This window comes from Pelophylax lessonae, assembly GCF_965119305.1.
Source record: "Pelophylax lessonae genome assembly, chromosome: 3".
Taxonomy (NCBI): domain Eukaryota; kingdom Metazoa; phylum Chordata; class Amphibia; order Anura; family Ranidae; genus Pelophylax; species Pelophylax lessonae.
In genome coordinates this window covers 657,035,987-657,055,139 of record NC_138770.1, presented here as the reverse complement: position 1 = coordinate 657,055,139, position 19,153 = coordinate 657,035,987, and the positions used below count along the sequence as shown (strand labels likewise).

The following is a 19,153-nucleotide window of genomic DNA, read 5'->3' as shown; positions in this document are numbered from 1 at the left end:
ACGGTAAGATTTTACAAAAATCCATTTTTTGTGAGTATGATCGAGTTTTGGGTGAAGGAAATTGACTGGCCTGCACAGTCCTGACCTCAACCCAATAGAACATCTTTGGGATGAATTAGAGTGGAGACTGAGCCAGGCCTTCTCTCCATTATTAGTGCCTGACCTCACAAATGCACTTCTGGAAGAGTGGTCAAATATTCCCATAGACACACTCCTAAACCTTGTGGACAGTCTTCCCAGAAGAGTTGAAGATGTTAAAGCTGCAAAGGGTGGGCCAACTCAATATTGAACTAAGACTGGGATGCCGTTAAAGTTCATAAAGGCGTAAAGTCAAGCATCCCAATACTTTTGGTAATAGTGTATAAGTAAACTCTGTTTTGTATAATATCAGTTTTATTGGGTAGATTTATGTAATTCCATGTACCATTGCCTGTGCAAATGTGTAAACCAATCATACATGTCCTGCAGCTTCCCAAACCCATACTAACATTGACTGCTATAAAAATGCATGCTGGACCAAAAGTAGATCAAGTGTCATATCGGGGGAGGAGCATGCATGATATTTTTTTATTGTTACCCCCTACATAAACATTGTTCATTGCTTTCAAAATGCAGTTGCCCCAGAAGTCAAAGCTAGAGATTCTATTTGCTTTTTGATTAGTCATGGAGCTGAGGCTCACCTTCTGCTGAGACGTTGTGTCCTAGTGGGCCTTTCTAGCCAGGGATTAATGGGCTTTGTAGATCACCAATGACAGATGGAGTGCAGATGACTGATGGTTGGCAACCTTGGCACAACTTGAAACTATAAATACCATCATGCTTCTGCTTTTGGGAGTCGTGTGTGGGGCTGTCATTCTCTTGCAATGGCTCATGGGATTTATATGACTGTTGGGGTTCCAAGGTTGCCTACTCCTATTCTAGACTGCAATAATAGCAGATGATGGCTTACATTAGTAACCATTCCTCCTGCAAGCATGGCCCCATTATTAAGGGTTTGAGGGAAAGTCTTCTCAGATGGGGGATGTTGTGTTGACGGAAGGTCTTTAGATGGGCGATGTCGTGTAGGAACCAGTCAAATTCTTCCTTCCGTTGTTTGTTGCACAAGGAGAAACTGGTTGCTGTGCCACTGCACAGACTATCTACAACAAATCTTCATTCAGGCCTAAATACACAAAGCCCATCAAAAATTGGCAGCCCTTTTGAATTTTTAATCTTTGGTCAGTCATTTCACTGGTTAAAAATAATTTCTCTGTGGCAAGACCTGAAAAGGACATGTCTCTCTAACATCACTGATTCCAGTGAATTGACACTCAACATTTTTATTATAAATGTTGTCTCCCCAAAGAGCTAGTCTTATCTTGTACTGGTATTGTAACCAACCCCATGGAAATACATTATGTTCCATATAATTTTAAGGTTAATCCGCTAGTGGGTTGGCCATAAAAGAACTGTGGTGTCACTATTCCATATTGGAGTATATGGAGAATATGCTGCAGGCAGGGAAGCAAAGTCCCAATTCCCATAGTAGAACCAAGGTGAGGGCTGTTCTGGTCACATGTGGGGAATAAAACAATCCCTCTCACTATGCCAAAAGTTAAAGAGAACCTGTACCCAGACTATGCACACTAAAGTGTTAGCATATTCGGAACAAGCAGTTTAGGAACTTAAAAACAAGCCTTCATTCACCTCTGCAGCTATGGGCATTGTGGAAAAATGTATCCCATTCACATTTGAGTGTAAATATATTCAGGTGATTTTTAAGTTTTTTTTTTGCTTGTGAGCACTTGTTTTGAAGTGTCTTTTTAATGTATTTTCAAGTTTCAGGGGTTTTTTTTGTTTTTGTCAGTGTACAGTATGACATCATTTTGTCGTCCTTGCTTCTGCTTCCTGGCTTTTCTGTGTCATGTCTTGTGCTGCCAGAGCTCTTGGGCCGTGTTTGTTATGCCATTTTCTTCCCAGGCCCTCTGCCGCTTGCCACAGTTGTAATTGAAGTCTATTTGGCTAAAATGCATGACTGCCCAAAAAACAAGCTCATGTACTTTTTCACATGATAAGCAGCAGCACAAGACTCAAGTGGGAAGGGGCGCCATTGAATAAAACACATTTAATAAGAAATCTTAAAGTTCAAGAAATGCACTGCAAATCGTTCAAGTGTGAATGGGATTATAGAGTCCATGTTTTAAACTTTGAGTGTTTTGAGAATGAATTACTTCACAGTTCAAACAACTACCCTGTTTCCCCCAAAATAAGCCCTACCCCTAAATAAGACCTAGCGTGATTTTTCAGGGAAGGCTGCAATATAAGCCCTACCCTTAAAATAAGCCCTAGTTAAAGTCTTTGTAAAAACCTGTAATCGATTTTGTAAAAGATTATATAATGTGCAGTGTGTCTCTTTTTGTATTGGGGAGAATACCTTATTTATAGTGCCGCTGGGTGCTCACGTGACCTGCTGGAGAGCTTCTCCTCTCCTTCCGGCTGACGTCAGTGGCCCCTCCCTCTGCAGTGCTCAGAGCAGGGCTGACGGCCTCTCCCTCTGCAGTATTCGGAGCGGGGGAAGAAGAGCTCATGTGAGCGCCCAGCGTCGCTGTCAATAAGGTATTTTCTACAATAAGGTTACAAGAGTAGACACACTGCACATTATACAATCTTTTTACAAAATTGATTACATCATTTTACAATGACTTTAACTAAGGTTTATAAATAAGACATCCCCTGAAAATAAGCCCTAGTGTTTTTTTTTTAGACAAAATTAATATAAAACCCGGTCTTATTTTCGGGGAAACACGGTAGGTCAAGGGGGCTTTATTGTTCATAGTCTGGGCACAGGTGCATTTTAAAAATGGTTTAAATTTGGCACTAACACCTGATATTTCATGCATATTGGAAAGATTAGAGAAGTCATTTTTTACAGACAGCTTTGATAATACATAACTAACAAACATTGTCCTGTATGTGCATTGAATTCCAGGTGTAGCTGCCATTAGAGGAAAAAGGGGGCCACCATTGCTGACTTCTCATGTTAGTTCGCTGGCTGTTATGCTAACTCCGTTTTCAGTACTTTCTCAGTCTCTGATCCAAAAGAGCAAAAGGGTCAGCATGAAAGCCAAGCGACAAGCACTTTCAGAATTAGAGTTTAGCAATGGCAGCCTCCATGTTTTTAGATGTCTGATTGTCACCATTATTTACCAATCTGAATGAACCCTTCATTTCTTATTTCAAGCTTCTGTGCCTTTTGGTGACTTTCAAAAGTACTAAACCAGCTTTTCTCCCACAGATGTGGAGGCCACACCAGAGATCAGGCTTTCAAAAAGCAGGTCTAGGGAGCAGCAAATCCCTTAATTTAGTGACCCTGTTCAAGTGATATCCCAAGTGGTGAGTTCCTGCCCGTATTGTAAATGAGGCTCTCTTATCCTCATTTACAAATGGCTTTTAACCAACCATGAGATGCGGCTTACTGCTTTCCATTTCATCATTTGCATGCTTTACTCTCCATTTCCTTACTGCAAATCTGATGTGCGCAACCCAGCTGGACAGAGAAGACTATGTGCAGTACATGTGTAGATGTGTACATTGGTGAGGGAGCCTAGCCAGGAACATAACATGGTTTGCTACTGAAAACAGAAGGTTCAAAGTATAATTCCACCTTTCTGACAATTGAGATGTTGTGAGGAAGGACTCATCAGCTTTGTAAATAGTATTTATTTTATTCTGCTTTCCTCTTCAATTTTGTTAAATATCAATCAATTTGGCCAATCTATGTGTAACAATCCTACAGGCTCACCTGAGTCAGAGGACTGCTGGCCGGAGGTAGGAGTGGAGCCCAGTGGCAAAGACCGCAGGCAGGTAGTAGGTGCTGGATACTGGATGGACACTGCGTAGTACTCTGATGAGGACACGGGTTCACCTGAGGTGCGGAAACTAAGTGCTAGCTGGTTTTCACTAGAGCCCCTGATGGTGGGGATAGACTGCGCTGCAAGCTACCACCAGGTCGCGGTCCCCAGGATCACCCAGCCAGGCAGAGTGCAGGTTCGGTCCGAAGGCGGGGGAGCAGACAAGGGATAACCAGAGAGAAGTCAGACGAGCCAAAGGTCGGGGCGGGCAGCAGTAAGTGTGGTCAGACAATCCGGATCGGCAACAGAGGTAGCAGTTCAGTAGGTAGGGACGAAGCAAAAGAGTAGTCGGTAGTCCATTCCTGGTCAGCGTTGGATTTGTGGTAGTAGATAAGAGCAGCAGGTGAGGAGAAGCTTGATCAAGGCTCAGGAGCTCAATAATCAGCAAGCTGGAGTGCAAGGGACTGGACTTGTATAGGGAAGTACCAGGTGTGGGGAATCAAGGGTGATGAGCAAGGCTTGGCAAGACTAAGGTTGAAATAATAGGCTTCAGGGAGGAATGTCCAGAGAGGACGGTAGCCTAGTAAGCAGGGCTACCGCCTGGGATGTGGCTGCTCACAGGTTCGAATCCCGACACTATGTTGATGGACAGATTTAAGTTGTTAAAGCCCCCTACCAGGAATATGTTTGTAGTTTTCGAATACAGTGTGAAAGAGTTAAATTGTCCTACTTTAACCCCAAAGGGAAGATTTTCCCTTACTTCCTGTCCCTGAGACACCAAAACAAGAAATGGCGGGGCAGCTGGCATCACCAGGACAGGAAGGCACAGACAGCTATAAAGACATTGTCAAAGGTTCCAACACTTCCCAACTGGAGAACAGTGGTGAGCTTGGGCAGGTTTGGACCAGGATCCTAACCCACGTATGCAAGCCTACCAGGAAGCTATCACCTGTACAGGCCAATCATCTGTGGCCAGGGCATTCCTTGCAGCCATATGTATACATGCCCCTTGTACACATACAACTGTTGGGTGTGACTTGGCCCAGCTGCAGATGATTGGCTTGTTCAGGTGACCACTTCCTAGTGAACTTTCAGAAGTGGGCTTGGATTCTAGTCCGAACACACCCAAACTGATCACTATTGGAGAGATTTACAATAATTTACCCTCCGGATAGGAAGTGAGAGGTAATCTCCACAACAAGGGCAGCAAAAAAAAAAACTGGCAAATGTTCTAACCCTTCCCTGTGTTGTTCAAAAGAGAGCAAAAAAAAAAAAATTTAATGGAGTTGGGTTTTAAAGAAACCTGTGCAAGGATGGGTGGGTAAATACTCTGTCATGTAACTGTAGGCACCATAAGGTGCCAGTGCATACCTAAACTGTTTCAAAAGCAGCAGCGTCCCAAGAACCCCCCGAATCTGTCAGTAGAGGATAGGTAGGGCCCAATCCCACAATGCAATGCTCAATTCTGGTTTATCCTATTCGTGGGCTGGAACATTGTTGGGGGTACCTAATGGCTGGTTGAGGTGGTTTTTGACTTATACTGACACCTTATGGAGCATCCAGATATGTGACATTATTTTACAATATACTTTTTCTTCAGCTATACTACTTTGAATGTAAATCTATACTGACAAAATATGGAGGCTGCCATTACTAACTTATCTTTCTGAGAATGCTGATTGCCTGGCTGATAAGCTGATCTTCTATCTTTAGTAGTAGTTGAATCACTGTCTTGCAACGAGCCAAAGTTTGGACCTTTTCTGGCTTTCCTTGTTTCTTGCTTGTTTAAAGCCAGGGACAGCCAGGCAGCTAACATTTTCATAACAAGGTTAGCAATGGCATGTCATGCATTTGGTCATGGTACAGATTTTCTTTTCAAAGACCTATTCAAACAAAATGTGGTTGACTCCCGAAGCAGCGTGTGCGTGTGGGGAAGACAAATATAAGCCAAATGTCAAGGGTCACACAGGGCAAAGTTGGGGGATCTTTTTAATGACCCTTTACTGACTTACTGTGTCACACACACCAACTATCATTTTCATTTCTCCACTCCACTTTTTAAAGCCTACTTCCTGATCCACTCATACTCGCCTTTGCTACACCTGAGAGAGTCAGGCCTTATATACGCCCCTTGTCAAATGGTGTTGGAGGTTACATAGGGTTGATGACATATGTGATGCCCCAACATGACAGTATTTGGACCTGGCGATTAATTGCTAGACCTGAGCACTGCGTCATGAGAGGAGGTCATATGTTCCCTCATACCTGGAAGTGCCCTGTATTTTACAGTGGCTTCAGTAGAGAAATTAAGCATAAGCAGTATGTCCGGAAAGGGTCTTTAATAAGACCAGGGGCGTAACTACAGGGGTTGCTATTTCAACCAGGTCCCATGCTCCAGGGGGCCTGTGCGGCTCCCCTGTACACCTGGATAGGAGGGGCGGCGGGGGCAGCATGTAGAGAAATCACTGTCGTCCTAGTTCCTCTTGTAGCTGCAGGAGGAAAATGGAGGAGATTGGTTCCTCTGTATGCTGCCCCTGCCACTCCTCCTATCCAGTTCACTTGTGTTCTGCTGTCTCTGGGCCCCTGTGTGTACCCCTGGTCCCCCTCCCCCCCTACTGTGCTGCCCCTCCCCCACTGTGCTCTCTTCCCTCTCCTGCCGGCTGCTGCAGGGGATGTGTCCCAACAGAGAACCAGGAAGGGGTCGGTAAATATGTAATTTACCAGCTCCTTCCTTCCTATTATGATTGGACAGAGTCCTAGTCAGTGACAATGTAAAAAAATAAAATAAAATGATAAATAATACAATTAAAATACCAAAAAATAAAAACTACTGACACCAGTGGGTTAACTTCCAGGATCGCAAAGGTCACACTTGCGCCCGGGCCCTGGCATTCCACCACCGTGGGGAGGCCCCAAGATGGCAGGAAGGGGGCCCACTGCAGAACTTGTGAAAGGGTCCAGCTATGGAATCGTAATAAAGGGCCCCAGGATCAGTGGGAAGAGCCCCAGGCTTGAAGGGAAGGACCCCGGCCAGGGGTCCAAGGGGCCCTTCATGGTTTCTTGCACCAGGGCCCTGAAGGTTCTAGTTACGCCTCTGAATAAGACACTTAGGGCTCTTTCACACGGCCGCTATGCTGTACTTATCCGCTGCGGGACTTTTTTTTTTTTTTCACGGAGCACTTGTTACATCCGCTACGTGTGTCCGCATATCATCCCATCCATTTGCGGATGATATGCAGACATAATGTAAGTCTATGGGCATTGCGGATGTCAGCGGATGACACCGCTGACATCCGATTTTCCTTCCTTTCCGTTTTTTACACGAAGGAAAAATAGGGTTCTATTCCGTTCCAAAAAACGGAACAGAACTGAAAGGAGGAAAATCGGATGTCACGGATGGTATTCCGCTGACATCCGCAATGCCATTGACTTACATTATGTCCGCAAATCATCAAAATAGGATGATTTGTGGACAAGCGGAGCGGCCGTGTGAAAGAGCCCTAACTATGCCCTGGTTGACCCTTGACATTTGTCTTATACCTGCTTTCCCTGCACTCTTATGCAACTTCAGGAGTCAACCCTATGTAAGCTTCTTGTTAGAACACAGGGTTGATGAAATAGTAGATGTCCCCACATGATAAGAGTTCGGGCCTGGTGATTGGCTTCAAGGCCCAAACACTGCTCCATGGGAAGAAGTCACATGTTCAGTTCTAACAGGTAGTGCTGGATATTTTGTTGTGGCTCCAACGGGGAGGGTAATAAAGCAGCATAAGTCAAGAAGTGGTCTTCAAAGAGAATCTGTCATTAATCTCTTGATGACCCTTGTCCTGAAATTGTGTTTTTCATGAGTTTCCATGTGAACTGTGTTAGTCTGGGAATACCTGGAAGCAGGGGAGGACTGGCAAGGGGGGCAAGGTGGCAATTGCCCCCTAGGCCACTCTGAAAAGTGGTAAAAACTGGTAAAAAGGCCACACTCAGGGCTGGATTAATGTAGGGGCCAGACACTATATACAGCTGTCAGTGCAAAACCAGGTAGGCATGGATGGTGAGCTGATTCCATGGTTCAATGGGCCACTTGACTGGACTTGACCCCCAGGCCAAAGGCTGCCAGCCCTCCCCTGCCTGGAATGGGTTTGTGCAAGCTGATTATTTGCTGCTCTCTCTTACAACATCTCAATACCAGAAAGGTGGTGTTATGATTATTGTATCTAGCTTATGGATTCCCAAACTACGGCCCTCCAGTTGTTCAGGAACTACAATTCCCATCATGCCTAGTCATGTCTGTGAATGTCGGAGTTTTGCAATGCCTCATGGGATGTGTGAAATTCTGCAACAGCTGCAGGGCCGTAGTTTGGGAATCCCTGCCATTGCACTAAGACCATCACTGAAGGATATTCTGCTGCCCAGGCAAACCTCTTCTCTCAATGTAGTACACTGTTAGTATTCTTTGTAGTATAGTAAAAATGTGTTTTCTTTTGCATAGATATTCTCTGAAGAAGATCTATGCTGTGTGTCTTTTGTCTTTCTGTCAATTCTTCATATCAATTTTGAGAGAATTAATATAGTATGTAATCTCTGTGTAACCCTTTCCATTCAATAGTCTAAATCAGATTTGGGCAATACCAGAAATAGAAGTCCATTCCAACACATAAAGGCATCCCATGACGAATTTGTGTGCACCATAGTATCTTATGCAGTTATAAGTCTGCCCATGCACAGTTAGATATCCGTTGGAATATTCATACGCAATTCTGAAAATGTATTTGTCAGAGCATTCAATGATGCCGTCATTGGGTCAAATAATTTCATCCTAAAGCCCTAAAAAATTATCCGGACCTGCTGCTTGAAGGTATTTCCAGAAATAATAGACAGATTTCTTTTATTGCTTATGAAATCAAGATGAAATAATATATAGCAAAGTCTATTTCAACTCATAAGTATATTATACATTTAGAAGTATTTATATACTGTATAAATTACATTTTTAGCAGCCAATGGGTTGTAGTGGATATAAAATATCATTTTTTTAATCTACTTTTAAATCCAATGTTTCATACATTCTTTCATACATTTATACCATGCATAATCGTTTACCCACTTGCTGACCGCCGTATGTATATATTTCCGGCTTGTCAGCAAGCGGTTATACCAAGATCATGGCTGCAGCTATGATCTTGGTATCGCTTTGTAGGCCTCATGCACACAGGGTGTTAAAAAAAAACAAACAAGCTGCAAAGCCAGTACCGACACCATGAAAAAGCGCTTTAAAAATGTGCCTTTAGAAGCGTTTTGCATTGGTGTTAATGCGCGTTTAGCGGCGTTTCTCTGCCCTCTTCTACTGTATTTTCCACTCCCAAATTCAGCCACTGCAGCTTAACCCGCGTCTAGCCGCATCAGGCGTTTTTACAGCTGTAACGCTGTTGCTCCAGAAAGCGCTGGCCCTGGGGATTTTTTTTTTTTTTTGCAGCTAGAAAAAACGCCTATGCCACTTACAGCTCCTAAAAGCCTGTGTGTGTATGGACACAAAGAATAACACGGAGAGGCATTTTTAAGCTGTAAAAAAAAAACACCTAATGCTCCCAAACGCGGCAGGAAAAACGCCCTGTGTGCATGAGGCCTTACAGCCCGCGATTGCCCATCTAGTAAAAGTGATCCATGTGGCTCTATAGCTGCCTGATCACTTTTACAGTACAGAGAACAGCCACCCCCTCTCTTGCCTCCTGACTCGGTACACAGCCAGGACAGCTTCACACAGGAGATGGAGGAACATCGGTTCCCTGATCTCCTTTGTGACTCATGAAACTGGAGACAACAGTGATTTTGTCACATTTAGTTTCAGAGCTGCCATTCCCTGCTAATCAAGCATGATTTGTGCTTGATCAGCTGCTATGGAGGGCCGGGGAGACATTGGGGGTCTAATAGACCACTGATGTCTCCATAAAGAGGACCTGTCACCTGTGCAGAGCTATCACATAGGAGACTTGTAGCTCCCTTGTGATAGCAATAAAGTTAAACATATAAAGCAGTAACGGCCATATCTCAGGGGTAAAAATATGGTGCCACATCCCAATATCTATATCTAAAAATTAGGAATCAACTTTTTTATTAAATGAAGGGGACTTTCAAGGCACCTGCAGTTGCAGGCAGAAAAACACACTTAAAAAAATTAAAATATACAAACTGTTTTAGTCACCACTCGTCATTAAAATCATACAAAATTGTGTTGTGTGTTCTCCGCATAATTAACAATTTTCAACAGTCATTGCAGCACTTTAACACACAAGAGTCCATACCCAGTCCATGTTGTGAAAATTCACTAGATCTCCTTATTAGGGATCGACCGATTATCGGCAAAGCCAATATATCGTGGGCCAATATGCACTTTCCCCGATATATGGGAATCAGCCACCAAGGTGCCCGATATTACCGATATTTCGGAAAGTGCTGTACCGGAGTGATGGCTGCACCTAGAGGCATCACCCCGGTACCGGCGTCCATAGCTGACGGTCGGCTGTCTTGTAATGACAACTGATGTGGCTGAGAAGCGATCGGCTGTCATTACAAGGAGCAGGAGGGGACGCCCCCCCCCCTCCCGCCACCTTCTGCGGCTCGCTCGGGTCTCCCGTCCCACCGGGAGACCCGGGCAACCAGCCTGCACGGCCGCCGAAGACCCGATCAAAGCCGCATTTGGCTCTGATCCGGCCTCCATGCAAAAACCGAAAGTGATGTCATGATACTGGTGCCAGATTAAAAAAAATTACAGCATTCAAAACAACCAAACTTGCTGTTTTGAATGCTTTTAAGTGCAGAGGAGGGGTTTGGGGTCTTTTAGACCCCCAGATCCCTCCACAAGAATACCTGTCAAGTAAAAAAAAAATAAAAAAAAACAATTTTATTTAAATGTACGAAAATATCGGCCCATATCGGCCGATACCGATATGCAATGGCCAAAATATCGGTATCGGCAACGAAAAACAATATCAATCGATCCCTACTCCTTATAGTGTTTCATGACTTCATAAATCCAGGCCCAACGTGTTTTTATAGCCAAAGCTACTGCTTCCCCAGGGGCAAATTATGGTGATCTCTAGAATAAATCACATCAGTATCAGAATATATGTTAAGTGCTGCGTAAATTGACAGTGCTATACAAGTACCTGTAATAAATAGAAATAAATAAATAGTGATAAAACACTTATTTCAAACATGTTATTATAATTTTGTATGATTTTAAGGATGGCTTGTGACAAATACAATTAAAATATTTTTTTTTTCTAATTGTGTTTTTGTTGCCTGCAACTTTATGGTGCCTTGAGAGCCGGTTCACACAGGCGCGACCCGACTTTGCCGGGCGACCTGTGAAGTCGCGGTGCGCAGCTTGCACCGCGAGCTCGGAGCGGCATGCACGGACTTCATATCATTGAAGTCAATGCAGGTCGCTCCAAAGTAGCTCAGGACCCTTTTTCTAAGTCGGAGCGACTTGTGTCGCTCCTATTAGAACGGGTCCTGTGCTAATCTATGGCAGGCGACCCACGGCGACTTGTCAGGCGACCAGGTCGCCTCACAAGTCGCCCCAGTGTGAACCGGCTCTCAATGTCTCCTTTATTGAATGGAATCTTTGGTTCCCAATTTATGGATATAGCAATAAAATTTAATTAAAAAAGTAGAAAAAAAATAAAAATGGGCATTTTACAATGTTAAAAGAACCAGCTGGAGATGCAACAGGCTGCTTGCAATTCAGTTAACAGCTCTGTGCAGACCTCAGTAGTGACCCAAAAGCAGGGGCTAGTTTGCAGAATTTGAATTTGTGGACACTAATTTGCAGGGGCAGGGCTGGGACAAGGAGAGGGCAGGAGGTGCAGATGCCCTGGGCGCTGTGAAGCAAAGGGGAAAAAATGGGCGCAGGGTGGTACACCCATTCTACGGCATGTATGAATAGTGTGGAATGGGGGCATAATTCTGGATCCTTGCCTTGGGTGGTGGACGTGCCTGTCCCGGTGCTGTGCAGTGGCATCTCTTTTATAACTTTAAATTGCAAAATGGCTAGTGCAGTGTACTCACAAGCCCTGTAGAAACAAAGCTTTCTTTCATCCCAACCTTCCTTCCAGTATATGCAATAAAAAGGCATTGCCTTACCAGGAAAGGAATGTGTGCATGGCCACTCTTCAATAATTAATGTGTCCTTTGTTCTTCCTGTCTTTTCGCATGCTGTAACCGCTTCGCTGTCTAACCTCATAGATCTTCACTGTGTCACTCTTCGCTGTTCTTATTTGTTCTTTCTCTTCTCTCTCTGCTTCCTACTAAACACAGAGCGAAAAGTGTCCTTCAGTTTGTCCTTGCGAAGTTTCCATTTCTGAAGTCACAGGACCTCCCGCCATGCCAACTTTATCAGAGAATTTAGTTGGAAGCATTCAGCGCTAGAGCTGGAGATGAATTGACACCTTCCTTCCTTGAATCAAGGAGTTCAGTTGGAGAGAAATGCAAAAAAAACACACAAAAAGTACATTTTTAAAAAGCCCACAAACGCTACAGGAATCAGATTTTTCTTTCTGCACTTTGCACTGTGGTAGTCTTCTATTGTCCTGCTCAGGATGGACCTACAAGCACTCGTGGAAGCAAACTGTATGAACCCATGATCAATTCTAAACATTGAATCAACCTCTGTATTACTCATTGAAGACGGTTAAAGTTTTTGCTAGCAAAGGCCATGCTTCCTGGCTTAATCACTGCCTCATGTGATCCCAACATACTGCATGGTTCTGCCTCTTCCAAGCATCCGATAGCATGCTTATCATGCACAGTAAACAAATTGTGTGTTAAATCACAGACGCTTCGATATACTCAGCACCTTCCTCTCGCTCTAGCGTACCCTCCTATATTTGGGTACCGTGCTAATATTTGTGGAACATTTTTAAGTTTTATCTTCATTCATTGGAGACCACCATAGAGTGCCATAGTTCATACGGCACCAATTGCCTCAATAGGATTCAATGGAGGGCTGCCACTGGATGGCCATAGAGTGCCATAGTTAATATGACACAATCTACCACAATGGGATTCAAAGGAGGGCTGCCACTGGATGGCCATAGAGTGCCATAGTTCATATGACACAAATTGCCTCAATGAGATTTAATGGAGAGCTGCCACTGGAGGGCCATAGTTCATACAGCACCAATTGCCTCCATGGGATTCAGTGGAGGGCTGTCATTGGATGGCCATAGAGTGCTATAGTTCATACTGCACCAATTGCCTCAATGTGATTAAATGGAGGGCTGCCACTGGAGGGCCATAGAGTGCCATAGTTCATACGGCACCAATTGTCTCAATAGGATTCAGTGGAGGGCTGCCACTGGATGGCCATAGAGTGCTATAGTTCATACGGCACCAATAGCCTCAATGGGATTCAATGGAGGGCTGCCACTGGATGGCCATAGAGTGCCATAGTTCATACGGCACCAATTGTCTCAATAGGATTCAGTGGAGGGCTGCCACTGGATGGCCATAGAGTGCTATAGTTCATACGGCACCAATTGCCTCAATGGGATTCAATGGAGGGCTGCCACTGAATGGCCATAGAGTGCTATAGTTCATACGGCACCAATTGCCTCAATGGGATTCAATGGAGGGCTGCCACTGAATGGCCATAGAGTGCTATAGTTCATAGGGCACTAATTGCCTTAATGGGATCCAATGGAGGGCCACTAGATGGTGGGGAACACAAGGTTAATGTTTACATTCAGAGCATCATGGGAAAAAATGTACCGCTTGCCATACGGGAGGATTATGTCCACAACTTCAAATCCACAAGCCTGTAAAAACAGTGGCCATGCACGACTATTGCCAGGTACGTGCAGCAATAAAGGATGCTTTGTTACCCTCACAGTGCCAGTTCTCAAATTATAAAATATAAATAGGGGCCATGGGGCATTTGCCCCCCTTGACAGCCCTCCCTGAATTTTTTAAGGCGCTTTTAAAAAAAAAAAAAAAAAAACACGTAGCAAGATGATTGCTTTTTTTTTTATTTGTAGTCTTTTGGAAATCGAGAACGATGGACAACGTTATTGCACTGAGGATGATCAAAAAAGGATTATAATGTACGTTGCAATTTCTTAGTTGCATAATCAGCTGATGGCAAAATGTCTTGGCAGATATCAATTTTGGTATTTTTTTTTTTTATATATATATGTTGGCAATGCCACATTTTTAATCTGGTTGATTGATTTGCTACCAAAGCCTGTACATTGTACATGGCTCTTTGGTGGTGAAGAGTTAAAGGTAAGCGTGACTGTAATTATAGATGAATGTGAAATCTTCCCATACATTTATTGTATCCGTGACAAAAATGAACTTCTCTTCCCCCTAAATCCTAATTTAAACTGTTGTCTTAATACCGTTCTTTTTTTTCCACTTGTGTTTGAATGATTTGATGCTTCATAATGACGTTTAACACACATGGGATGTTTCACTTTTCTTGTTCTGTGTTATTAAAACATTTTCTTATATACCTTTTGTATGTTGTTTTATTTGACCTTGGCATTAAATTGTTACTATCCCACAACCGTAACATCAGTGTGTATATGCAGTGAAGCATGCTTGTTATACGCATTGTGGAACCTAAGGGGTTTATCCTGCACATTGTGTAAAAAGGCTTTTTGATCCTCCCCTTTTACTGTCCCCAATCCATCTGATGATAGTATAGAGACTTGGGGGCACTCTGCACATGCTCAGTTTGGTATGTATTGCTAGGTTTTTTTTTTTTTTTTTTTTGGAGGGTGCATGTGATCAGCACTGTCCAGACAGAGGGTCAGGGGTCATGTAGCCTCGTAGGACAGTCAGAGAAGAATGAAAACTACTCCTACAAGCTTTAACCATTAACTGATAGAAGTCGCAAGACTGCTATATACTGCTGATGAGAAAAGGTATTTAGCAGTTTATATTTAATAAAATAATTGCATTTACAGTATCTCACAATAGTACCCTCAACACAATACACAATAGTACAGTACCCTCACATTTTTGTAAATATTTTATAATATCTTTTCATGTGACAACACTGAAGAAATGACACTTTGCTACAATGTAAAGTAGTGAGTGTACAGCTTGTATAACAGTGTAAATTTGCTGTCCCCTGGAAATAACTCAACACACAGCCATTAATGTCTAAACCACTGGCAACAAAAGTGAGTACACCCCTAAGTGAACATGTCCAAATTGGGCCCAAGGAGTCAATATTTTGTGTGGCCACCATTATTTTCCAGCACTGCCTTAACCCTCTTGGGCATGGAGTTCACCAGAGCTTCACAGGTTGCCACTGGAGTCCTCTTCCACTCCTCCATGATGACATCACAGAGCTGGTGGATGTTAGAGACCTTGCGCTCCTCCACCTTCTGTTTGAGTATGTCCCACAGATTCTCAATAGGGTTTAGGTCTGGAGACTTGCTTGGCCAGTCCATCACCTTTACTCTCAGCTTCTTTAGCAAGGTAGTGGTCATCTTGGAGGTGTGTTTGGGGTTGTTATCATGTTGTAATACTGCCCTGCAGCCCAGTATCCAAAGGGAGGGTATCATGCTCTGCTTCAGTATGTCACAGTACATGTTGGCATTCATGGTTCCCTCAATGAACTGTAGCTCCCCAGTGATGGCAGCCCTCATGCAGCCCCAGACCATGACACTCCCACCACCATGCTTGATTGTAGGTAAGAAACACTTGTCTTTGTGCTCATAACCTGGTTGCCGCCACACACACTTGACACCATCTGAACCAAATAAGTTTATCTTGGTCTCATCAGACCACAGGACATGGTTCCAGTAATCCATGCCCTAATGCCCCATACACATGTGCAGATTATCTGCAGACTTTTGTCTGCAGACTTACCAAAACCATATAATATGAGGTCAAACCTAAACACTTTCAATTTGTATGCAATCCGGCAGGCCCTTGCACTACATAGAAAAGGTAAGCCTGCAGACAAAAGTCTGCAGATAATCTGCACGTGTGTATGGGGCATTAGTCTGCTTGTCTTCAGCAAACTGTTTGCGGGCTTTCTTGTGCATCAACTTTAGAAGAGGCTTTCCTTTTGGGAGGACAGCAATGCAGACCAATTTATTTTTAGGGAGTGGCGTATGGTCTGAGCACTCACAGGCTGACCCCCCCACCCCTTCAACCTCTGCAGCAATGCTGGCAGCACTCATACGTCTATTTTCCAAAGACAACTTCTTTGGTTGACCATGGTGAGGCCTGTTCTGAGTGGAACCTGTCCTGTTAAACCTCTGTATGGTCTTGGCTACCGTGCTGAAGCTCAGTTTGGGGGTCTTGGCAATCTTCTGATAGCCTAGGCCATCTTTATATAGAGCAACAGTTCTTTTTTTCAGATCCTCAGAGAGTTCTTTGCCATGAGGTGCCATGTTGATCTTCCAGTGACCAGTATGAGAGTGAGAGCGATAACACCAAATTTAACACACCTGCTCCCCATTCCCACCTGAGACCTTGTAACACTAATGAGTCACATGACACCGGGGATGGAAAATGGCTAGATGGGCCCAATTTGGACATTTTCACTTAGGGGTGTACTCACTTTTGTTGCCAGCGGTTTAGACATTAATGGCTGTGTGTTGAGTTATTTTGAGGGGACAGCAAATTTACACTGTTATACAAGCTGTACACTCACTACTTTACATTGTAGCAAAGTGTCATTTCTTCAGTGTTGTCACATGAAAAGATATAATAAAATATTTACAGAGTTGTGAGGGGTGTACTCACTTTTGTGAGATACTGTACATGTTCTGTGTACTGTGGGAAACCAGATAATAGAGTATGCAGGCTCCTGGGTTTAGTAACACTTTAAATATCCTTGGTGCTGCCGCAGAGATTGGTCACCTGTGGTTTGAGCAATGGTTTAGTTCAGTTTTAGATAAATTGGTTCTATAACTTGGTGGCAGGCTATGTATAGGGGCACCACATCCCAATTTCATAAGAGCTAGAAAGATCCCATATCATGAGTTTCCGAACTACAGCCCATGTGCCAAATTTATCTTGCATGATTTTAAGCAGCCCACCTTGGGTCCGTCGCCTTTAACACAGGTTACACACAGGTCTTCAGGTCAGCCTATGGTCTCGGTTTCTCTACAGCTTTCATAATCCCAGCCCCCCCCCCCCCTCCAATCTCCAGCACAGATTACCCTAATTGCACCATTGTATGTTTCTTGGACCAGTGGGGCATTCTAACAACCAATCACATGCTTGGCCCAAAATTTACAGGAGAATGGCTACCAGCCATGTTGTAAGTGTGTAAGGGTGGACTCCGAGGTAAGCGAGGGAGACCCTAATGTAAGAGGGGACTCTGATGGGGGAATCATGTAAGATTCTGATGTACTCAAATCTAATTGAAATGTCTTTGTTTTACTGAAGTTTTTGCTCTGTTGTTCTGACTCATATCATGCTAATTCCAAGTAAAACGTATTCTGTTCAATTTTTATGCATTCATTTATTTTTTCAGGCTGCGAGTATTAGTAAAAGATAAAATATGGCGCTCATACTTAAAAGTTTGGAGATCCTGCCTGCCATATATTGAAGTTTTAACAACATATGACCTCGTAAGGTAACAAATTGCCCATATGTGCCTCAAACTTAATCTTGTTGAGGCTGTCATATCCTCTTTCCTCGCTGTATTTTGTGGGGTGTAACCTGCTTCCTCAGAAGGATAGGTGAAAAGGGAGAACAACAAATTTCATTTGGATTTGAAGTTCCGTATGGACCAAAGCTATGCCACGAATCCCCTTGGGTGAGTTCAGCTTAGGAGTGATTGGCCATAAATGGAAACCTCGTATGGTGATGTTAATATGTATTCAACGGTGCATGCTCATTCCCCCAAAAAAGCACTGCTATTCAAATGCATTTTGTAGTTTTCTTTTTTGCTATCCTCCTGAGGAAACGGTTACATCCCATGAAACATGTCAAGGAAAGAGGATCCCCACGACAATTTCAACAAGGTTAAAGCGGAGTTCTGGCCACAAAATCGACCTAATTCATTTTGGGGCCATCTGCTTGCTATTTGTTACCTGAAAAACAAATGGGTAGTTACGAATTTTTTTTACTTACCTTATTATTGAAGAAAATATACTCACCTTTCCTTCCACTTCCTCCCTCTGCGGCCGCAGTCCGCGCCGTCACTTCCTGTCCCGCAATGCGTCCTGGGAGCTCTTACTCATCACTCCCAGGATGCAATGGGCAGTGACGTAGGCGGCCGGCCGCTCCTCTCATCGCGTTATTTGCAAACAGGAAATAACGCGATGACAGGCATCCCTATACTATGCCGATCACATAGTACTGGGCATGCGCGAGATTTTGCGCTGCATTCACCGGCCCCCCCTCCATCTCGAACCAGGAAGCAGGGCATCCATTTACACACAGCGGCTTCAGGGGAACCTGGACAAAGATGGCGGCGCTTTATAAAGTAAGATTTTATAATTGCTAATCGAATACTATACTGTAAAAAAACGGATAAGTTGATGTATGGGGGGGGGGGGGGTGACAGTTTGGGAAGTATTGAAAAAAAAAAGATTCTGTGGCCGGAACTCCGCTTTAAGTTTGCGGTACATATGGGCAAATTGTTGCCTAACGAGGTCATATGTTGTAAAATTTGAATATATGATATAAATGGGATCCCCTGAGCAAGAGGGAGTTGTACTAACCAGAACTTTTTTTTTAACCACTTGCCGACCGCACCACTCAGATTTACTGCGGCAGGGTGGCTCGGCTGAGCATAATCACATAGATCTACGTGATTATACGCACGCGGTCTCAGCGGCACATTGAGGATTGCAGCACAGAAGGTTACACGACCATGTTCGGCGATTATTCACTGCACTGGGATATATGTTTTCTATTCTGCAGACTTTATCCCCTTGGACTGCACTGTCATTTTATTATTGTTGTCCTTATATATGTATTTCTTCGCATTCTTTACAATGACCACCAGTGTAAGGGGACATTTTTCCCTCTGATCACCAATGTAAGGGGCAGGGTTATAACTGACCACCAATGTAAGGAGCATTCTTCCCACTGATCACCAATGTATTAATATTATACAGGATTTATATAGCGCCAACAGTTTGAGCAGCACTTTACAATATGAGAGAAGACAATACAGTTACAATACAATTTAATACAGGAGGAATTGGATGGCCCTGCTCGTTAGAGCTTACAATATAGAAGGGAGGGATATAAGAAGCATTCTTTCCGCTGATCACCAATGTAAGGGACCTTCTTCCCACTGACCACCAATGTAAGGAGCATTCTTCCCACTGACCACCAACGTAAGGAGA

General features: G+C 43.7%; 1 protein-coding gene across 6 annotated transcripts in view; it reads left to right on the top strand.

The window, feature by feature from the left end:
• CCDC88A (coiled-coil domain containing 88A) overlaps positions 1 to 12,984 on the top strand; it is a 338,561-nt gene extending 325,577 nt beyond the window's left edge. For 5 of the 6 annotated variants that reach the window (XM_082250173.1, XM_082250171.1, XM_082250174.1 and 2 more), the window contains 2 exons: positions 3,275 to 3,372; positions 12,141 to 12,984. In XM_082250173.1, the coding sequence (XP_082106299.1) occupies positions 3,275 to 3,339 (65 nt within the window). In that variant the 3' untranslated portion in view covers positions 3,340 to 3,372; positions 12,141 to 12,984. The remainder of the gene's footprint in view (positions 1 to 3,274; positions 3,373 to 12,140) is intronic. The other variant, XM_082250170.1, reaches the window with a different exon arrangement.
• The last annotated feature ends 6,169 nt before the right edge of the window (positions 12,985 to 19,153 follow it).